The 8975-nt window shown below is 34.9% G+C and overlaps 1 protein-coding gene across 1 annotated transcript; it reads left to right on the forward strand.

The window, feature by feature from the left end:
- The first annotated feature begins 705 nt into the window (after positions 1 to 705).
- LOC114410285 (disease resistance protein RGA2-like) lies at positions 706 to 3862 on the forward strand. The gene is made up of 2 exons (XM_028374168.1): positions 706 to 3013; positions 3695 to 3862. Exons 1-2 carry the CDS (start codon positions 754 to 756, stop codon positions 3724 to 3726), a joined length of 2292 nt encoding a protein of 763 aa, XP_028229969.1. The 5' UTR covers positions 706 to 753; the 3' UTR covers positions 3727 to 3862.
- The last annotated feature ends 5113 nt before the right edge of the window (positions 3863 to 8975 follow it).

Genomic DNA, 8975 nt, shown 5'->3' on the forward strand with positions numbered 1-8975 from the left:
TAAAGCACTCCTCTTTTATCTGTAATTTATTTTACTTGAGAGAGCACATGGGGATTTTTTCTTTCTGTAATTTATTTTATATAAGAACATTGATCAATTTTTCTTTGATTTGGGTGACTGGTAATCAAAACCATCATCACCAACATGAAGCTTCTCACATAATAATGGTACTCCAAACCCCTTGGATATTTAAAAGGCATGCAATGCATATGAGAACCCTGCTGCCTTGTGCATGCAGCTGGTTCCGCATCTACAGACTATTCTAAGATTGCTTCATAAGTGATCCCTGCCTGACTGGTTGAGACACCTTTGCTTGCTTACAAATTATTCCAATATTGCCATTAGTAGGCAACTTTTTCACATGTTAAGCCCACACAACTTTCCTAGTTACTTCATACAATCCCTCTTCCATTTTCATCTTGTAAAGTTAATATGGCTGAGGCTGTTGTTGAAATTGTGCTTGAGAAATTGAACTCGCTCATTCAAAAGGAGCTAGGACTATTCTTTGGTTTCGATGAAGACATGAAAAGGATTGCCAGCTTGCTCACTACAATCAAGGCTACGCTTGAAGATGCTGAGGAGAAAAAATTCTCAAACATAGGTATTAAATATTGGCTGGGAAAGCTAAAGGATGCAGCTCGCATCCTGGATGACATCTTGGACGAGTGTGGTCCATCAAACAAGGTACAAAGCTCTTACTTATCCTCTTTTCTTCCCAAGCATGTTGTTTTCCATTACAAAATTGTTAAGAAAATGAAAAGGGTAAGAGAGATGTTAGAAGAAATTTCTGATGAAAGGAATAAGTTTAATTTGACTGAGATGGTTCTTGAGAGAAGTCGAGTCATTGAGTGGCGGAAAACCACATCATCCATAACTGATCGACAAATCTATGGAAGAGAAGAAGATAAGGATAAAATTGTAAATTTTTTGGTTGATGATGCTCCTCAATCGGAGGATTTATCTGTCTATCCAATTGTTGGTCTAGGGGGACTTGGAAAGACAACACTTGCCCAACTCGTCTTCAATCATAAGAAGGTAGTCAGTCACTTTGAGTTAAGATTTTGGGTATGTGTTTCAGAAGATTTCAGCTTGAGGAGAATGATAAAAGCTATCATCAAAGCAGCATCTGGGCATGCTTGTGAGGATTTGGATCTTGAGCCACAACAAAGAAGACTTCAAGATCTGCTTCAAAGAAAAAGATATTTGCTTGTTTTGGATGATGTGTGGGATGATAAGCAAGAGAATTGGCAGAAGTTGAAATCTTTATTGGCTTGTGGGGCAAAGGGCGCTTCCATCTTGGTCACTACCCGTCTATCAAAGGTTGCAGAAATCATGGGAACAATAAAAATTCCTCATGAATTATCTTTGTTATCTGACAATGATTGTTGGGAATTGTTTAAGCACCAAGCCTTTGGACCAAATGAGGTAGAGCTTGAGAACATGGGGAAGGAGATAGTAAAGAAGTGTCGTGGATTGCCTCTTGCTGCAAAAGCACTAGGAAGTCTTTTACATTCTGCAAGAAAGAAACATGAGTGGTTCATGAATGTTAAGGGAAGAAACCTTTTGGAGTTATCACTCGAAGATAACTCCATAATGGCTTCCCTAAGATTAAGTTACTTTAAGTTACCAATAAGACTCAGACAATGTTTTGCTTATTGTGCAATATTTCCCAAAGATGAACGAATATGGAAGCAGCAATTAATTGAACTTTGGATGGCTAATGGATTTATTTTATCCAATGAAAGATTAGATGCTGAAGATGTTGGTGAGGATCTATGGAATGAACTATATTGGAGATCATTTTTTCAAGATATTGAGAAAGATGAATTTGGCAAAGTTACAAGTTTTAAGTTGCATAATCTTGTTCATGATCTTGCACGATCTGTTACAGAAGATGTTTGTTGTGTCACAGAAGGCAATGATGGATCTACTTGGACTGAAAGAATTCACCATCTCTCAGATCATAGGCTGAGGCCCGATTCAATCCAGTTGCATCAAGTGAAATCTTTGAGGACCTATTTATTGCCACATCAGCGTGGTGGTGCACTTTCTCCTGATGTATTGAAATGTTATTCTTTGCGGATGCTTCACTTAGGAGAAATGGAAGAATTGCCATCTTCAATTGGTGATTTAAAACATCTAAGGTACTTGAATCTTTCTGGGGGCGAGTTTGAAACTCTTCCAGAATCATTATGTAAATTATGGAATTTGCAGATACTGAAATTAGACCACTGTCGTAGTCTCCAAATGTTGCCAAACAGTTTGATAATCTTAAAATATCTACAACAACTGTCTTTGAAGGATTGCTACAAACTATCAAGCTTGCCTCCTCAGATTGCCAAGTTAACTTCCCTAAGGAGTTTAACCAAGTACTTTGTTGGCAAGGAAAGAGGGTTCCTTTTGGTAGAACTAGGAGCATTGAAGCTTAAAGGAGATCTTGAGATCAAACATTTGGGGAAAGTCAAAAGTGTAAAGGATGCCAGTGATGCCAATATGTCAAGTAAGCAACTGAATAAGTTGACATTGTCATGGGACAGATATGATGAAGAGTGGGAATTACAAGAAAATGTTGAGGAAATTCTTGAAGTGCTTCACCCAGATACCCAACAACTTCAGAGTTTGTGGGTGGGAGGATATAAAGGTGCTTACTTCCCACAATGGATATTTAGTCCTTCTCTCATGTATTTGAGGATTGAAAGATGCAGAGAGATAAACAGTTTGCATGAAGCTTTACAACATATGACTGTCCTGCATTCATTATCACTATATTACCTTAGAAACCTAGAATCCTTGCCTGAATGTCTTGGAAACCTTCCCTTGCTTCATGAATTGGCTATTGGTTTCTGTTCCAAGTTGAGGAGTCTTCCAATGAGCCTAAGCCTTGGCAGTCTGAAAATGTTGAGGATTTGGGGCTGCCCTGAGTTAGAGAAGCAATGTGGGAAGGAAACAGGGGAGGCCTTGTCAAAAATAGCTCAATTTCCAGAAATTAGAGTGAATGGTTATCTTATAAAAGGTTAAAATATCCTCTTTTTATCTCATGTTATTATTTTTATTTTGAGTTAAATTTTTTTCAAGTTTACAAAGTTTTACTCATCCTTTTAAATGTTTCTATTTAGTCATAGTCAGATTACCACAAATATATCTACAAATAATGTTCCCCTTTCATGTCATACTCTTAACAGTATCTTTCTTGCAAACTGTATCAACGTGTCTATTCAGACTAGTTTGAGTTTTAAAATTTCAAAGAGTAAAATTTGTTATTTTCACAAAATTTTAGGATCTTACATATCCAAACAAAGTCATATAAATGTTCGCATTTATTGTGTTTTATTTCCTATATATTTATTGGATTTCTTTCTTTTTTTGTCATATCCTTAATTCTAACATCTAAGAACAATTTAAAGTGCTCCAGTAATCAAAGCCCAATAATCACCCTATATGTTTCAATTGAGAATTCAAAATATTTTTTGATCTAAAAATTGAATTTCTTATACATCTTTTGTTCTTTAATTAAGAAAAACAAACCATTTCAATTTGACACTTTTCTACTTACTAGCATTTCATTTAGCACTTTTCTACTTAGTGGTGTTTGAAGTGCCCAGTCATTAGACTTTAGATTTTCATCTTATTTTTTAACACTGCACAAATTGTTTTATTCTATAACTGATGAACATATATTTTTCCTTATGATCAGTATTCTCAAACTTGGAGAGACATAAAAGTTAGATTATTGGCGCAGACCTTGTTTGAAGATTTATGTGTGTTCTCCTTTTAAGTTAACTTCACAACCATGTCTAGTTGAAGGTTTGACAAACAGGTTGCTACAATCTTTATATATTTGTATTGTTTGTTCCTTTGTTTATTCGGCCTCTCATGGCTCTTTTAGTTATATCTTTATATCACATGTCTTTTTTATCAATGTATTTATAATAAGTGTTGCATATACGTCAGTATTTCAAAAGGTAAAAGTTTGACATTGTTTGGTGGGCTAGTGTTCTCAAAATAGACAAGATCTTGTGTTCTCAAAATAAAGGTATAAGTGTTGTATATATGTCAATATTTCCAATAGTGGATCTTGTGGCTTTTTTTTATATTAATTATTTTAAAATAACTCTTAATTTCATGTTTTATTAAGCTTATATGAAAACAAGATATTTTGACTTGGTTAGAGGTTTCTCTAATGTTTAAAATTTTTATCCAAAAACACAAGTAGACAACACCAAAAACAAAAGTTCATTATTACAAAAAATACTTTATACATTGGTTATTTGACATTTTCACGACGATTTACATTTTATATATATGGATTTACATTGGTTATTTGATATTTTTCATGACGATCAACAATTCGTATGAGTTTTTTTTTTAATTTTTAAAAATAAATAATAATTTTTTTTAAAAAAATCATATGGATTGTTGATCCGTATGAGTCATACGGATTGACAATCCATATGACTCATACAGATCATCAATCTGTATGAGTTTTTTTTATTTTTATTTTTAAAAAAATTAAAATTCATATTTATAAAATTGCTAAAACTATTAAAAAAATTACACTACAAAACAAATTAAAAATATATATTTATAATTTTATTTCTTAAAAAAAAACCTACGGATCAACAATCTATATGAAACATACAGATTAACAATCTGTAAGGCCATACAAATCAGCAATCCGTATGAACCATACAGATTGTCAATCGGTATGTTTTTTTTTAAAAATTATGCACCTCTTTTTCTTCGACGATAAAAAACCACCCAATTCATCATATATTTATAAATAACACACATACATCGCCAACAACAAACGTTCAAAATAAAAGGCTAACGGAAGCTCAGAGAAAAAAATTACACTAAGGAAGTTAGATTTTACACAAAGTATATCAAAAGAAAATAAAAAAAAGAACATAATATTAAAAAATATATGGATTAGAGATGATTTATACTGATATTAAAAATATTTAAATTGTTTGAAAATGTCTTTACAAAACTTTTTTTCTTTGAAAGTATTAATCTGGTTGCATTATCCTTTTAACTTTAAGTCTTTTTCTTTTTGAAGACTTTCCACATGTAAATGAACTCTTGTAAACAAATCAAGCCGAGCCGAGCCTTAGACAAGCCATAGGCCCTTGACAAGCGGCTCGGCTCATTTCCATGTTACCTCTCACGGATTTGCTGAAGTCCACTAACAAGTTTTAGGTGGAATTCAAATACAAACCAGACATTCCTGCAGTTAAAAGAGTCCATGATAAATTCTACTGTCCTTAGTCTCCCAAATTCCAAGCTACCATTTCATATTAAAATGGATGCTTCGGCCACGGCGGTGGGTGCAGTCCTCACACAGTAAGGTCGTCCATTAGTCTTCTTCAGCATGTAATTGTGTGACAAAATGCAACAAGCGTCAACGTATGCCAAAGAGACGTATGCAATGACAGAGGTTATTAGAAAATGGAGACAATACCTGATCTAGCATCATTTCAAGATTTTCACCGACCAACAAAGCATTCACCACTTGCTTACACAAGCTATCCAGACCCCTGAGCAACAATAGTGGGCTTATAAGTTTCAAGGGTTCTCCTATGATATTACCTACAAGCCTAGAAAGGAAAATCATGTGGCTGACGCATTGTCTAGATGCCAAGATGAATATGAAGATGTGCTAATGGTCATCTCTTCTCCAGTTCCAGACATATTTACCACCATGCAAGAGTTATATCAATCGAACAAGAGACTTGCAAAGAGTTGTCTAAAAAATGTCAAACATATGCAAATATAAAAACCCTTTACCGAATGTCCAAGGGATTAGTCTTCTTCAAGCATAGAGTATAGACTATTTGTCCCTGATGTTCAAGATCTCCGAACCAAATTAATTACAGAATTCCATACCACTACTCGTGTTGGTCATTCAAGAGTGAAGCCTACCCTTGCAAGATCATCAACTTCTTTCTTTTGGCCTGGCATTTCAACAGATATCAAAACCTTTGTGTCCCAATGTAAAACCTGTCAGCACAACAAGTGCATGCCATCAAAGATCCCAGGTCTTGGTATTCTTGTCTCCAACTCGCGGAGTACTGGTATAACTTGTCCTTCCACAGTGCCATAGGGATGCCACCATTCAAGGCGTTGTATGTCCGAGAATCGCCTTCAGTGGTTGATTATCTTCTTGGGACTTCCACAGTGATTAGTAGGCAACTCAGGGAAACACTCCGAAGAACTTGGCAGAGCATGGTGGCTTAGGCAAATAAGCATCGTCGCTACCATGGGCCTTTCAAGATCTTGAGGAAGATTGGCCAAGTGGCTTATCTGTAAAAATTCTTAAGGGGTTTCCTAGACTATCAGGGATAGAAAACAACAGGATCTTGAAATCTATGGTTCTCACAAACAATCAATAAACAACAATAGATAATGATGTGTACCTTTCTTCATAGGAAGACTTATACCTTTCTCCATAGGAACTTCTCTCCAGTGCACTTTGATTTCCTTGAAAGAGGAAAAAAATAAGATTTCACTTCCTTTGGCCTTTCTTTTCTGCCTCTCTCCGTTCGTGATGGCTATGGGTGAGAGAGAACACTTTTCTAGTCAGGAAGGGGACCTTATTTCACGTTAGTGGGTATTAACCCTCTTTTATAACCACTACTTCCATCAAGTAGCAGTTAGCTCTAGAAACTTCTCCTATTAAGCCCAATTACAATTTAGCCCTTAATAATTAATTATTTACTTATTAGTCCCTACATAAGTCACATGTCTCTCATATGAGACATTAATTCTTACATTCTCCCACTTGGCTCATGTGACATTAATAAACATTATGGACTAAATAAATAAATAGATTAACTAACATAATGTGCATTAAAATTGACTAAATTGTTCTATACATTAGGTACATCATAATTTCATGATTAAGAATAGGAACCAATTCGAGTCATGGCTGTTGTACATCATCTAATCGACATAGTCTTTTCCATGTACTACAAATTAGTTTTCTCCTTAATATGACCATTAGTTAGGAATACATAATTGGTCCAACATAATGTCTTCATTCAAGACAAAACCTGTTAACATTACTCTAACACAAACATGCATGCAAACATAGAGAACAGGTAATCAGAAACATATCATAATTGAGCTCAGAGTGTCAGCAAAATTACATAAGGTAAATTACACTTAATGATCATCAATAACAATAATGCCCATACTTTCAACATGTTCTATAATGTCTTGGGCAATAATCCCTTATTCAAAGGGTCAACTATCATAAAGTTTGTGCTAATATGTTCTATTGACACTCTTTGTTTCTGAACTTCTTCCTTCACGACAAAGTACCTCAATTTCATATGCTTAGCACCCTTAGAGTACTTGTCGTTCTTACAAAAAAATATTGTTGCGGAGTTATCACAATACATTTTCAGCGGCCTAACAATACTGTCGACAATTCCAAGCCCTGAAATAAAGTTCCGCAGCCAATTAGCCTGAATTGTAGCCTCAAAACATACTACAAATTCAGCTTTCATATGCAACAACAACTGATGCATACAAAATTACTTTCATTTGTTTTCGTTCCATATCATTTCTAGGACATTGTGCGAGACTAACTCTGTCTCATTTCTAAATTAGAATAGGCGATGTTAAACACCTTTTCATCTTGAATCTCTCTAGCACTTTATCGATATATATACTTTCTGAGATAAGCCTAACAATCCTTGTGATCTATTATGAAATATTTCTATCCCTATCACATAACTTACCTCACCCATATCTTTCACTTCAAAGTTTCTAGAGAGAAATTTCTTAGTCTCATGAAGAAGACCAAGATCGTTTGCTGCAAGCAAGATATCATCAATATACAGAATTAGAAAATAACCTTACTCCCACTGACCTTCAGATACATACACTGATAAACAGTATTTTCCTTAAATCTAAAGGAAATAATGGTATCATTAAACCTCAAATACCATTGGCGGGAAACTTGTTTTAAGACTGTATATTGATTTCTTTAGTATGCATACCATATGTTCATTTCCTTCAACTGAGAACCCCATTGGTTGGTCCATACAAACATTCTCCTCTAAATCTCCATTCAGAAAGGCAGTTTTCACATCCATCTGATATAGCTCCAAGTCATAATGGGCTACTAATGCCATAATAATCCTGAAAGAATCCTTTCGTGAGACGGTTGAAAACGTCTCTTTATAATCAATGTCATCTTTCTGAGTAAATCCCTTAGCAACAAGCCTACCCTTATAACGTTCAAGGTTGCCATGAGAGTCACGTTTAGTCTTGAAGACCCACTTACAACCAACTCTCTTACAACCCTTTCGTAATTCTACAAGGTCCCAAACACCATTATGTTCCATGGAATCTATCTCTTCTTTCATGGCATTTAACCACTTCTCAGAACTATCACAACTTATAACTTGTGAAAACAAAACTGGATCATTATCATTAATGCTTAAGTTTGTTTCTGTTTCATGTAGGTATACCACATAATCATTCGAAATAGCTGGTCTCCTTTTCTCTTTGAGACCTTCTTAATGCTACTTCTTGTGGTTCCTCCATAATAGGTTCATTATGCATCATGGGTTCATTATTGTGTTGCTCTTCTTCATTAATTTTGTAGCAATAACTGAAGGAGCAATCACCTTATTGTTAGAGGCATAAGCTAAAAGGACTTACACTCTAACTTCTTTAATTTCCATTTCTCGTGGAACTGTACTCCCACTGATTTCATCATTTCCAATGAACCTTGCATTTCCAGTTTTGACAATTCTCATACTATGATCAGAACAATAAAACATATACCCTTTTAACTTTTCTGGATAACCAATGAAATATCCACTGATTGTTCTTGCATCCAATTTTCTTTCTTGCGGATTATAAATCCTTATTTCTGCCTGGCAACCCCAAACATGCAGGTGTCTTATACTAGGTATCCTATTTGTCCACAGTTCAAAAGGTGTCTTTGGAACTGCCTTACC

Source organism: Glycine soja, chromosome 1 (assembly GCF_004193775.1).
Source record: "Glycine soja cultivar W05 chromosome 1, ASM419377v2, whole genome shotgun sequence".
Classification (NCBI taxonomy): domain Eukaryota; kingdom Viridiplantae; phylum Streptophyta; class Magnoliopsida; order Fabales; family Fabaceae; genus Glycine; species Glycine soja.

Excerpts from the sequence above, each read along its gene's own strand:
- LOC114410285 (XM_028374168.1), top strand. The coding sequence starts at position 754 with ATGAAAAGGGTAAGAGAGATGTTAGAAGAAATTTCTGATGAAAGGAAT. Across the intron at positions 3,014-3,694 it reads GAATGGTTATCTTATAAAAG|TATTCTCAAACTTGGAGAGA; the intron begins GTTAAAATATCC and ends CCTTATGATCAG.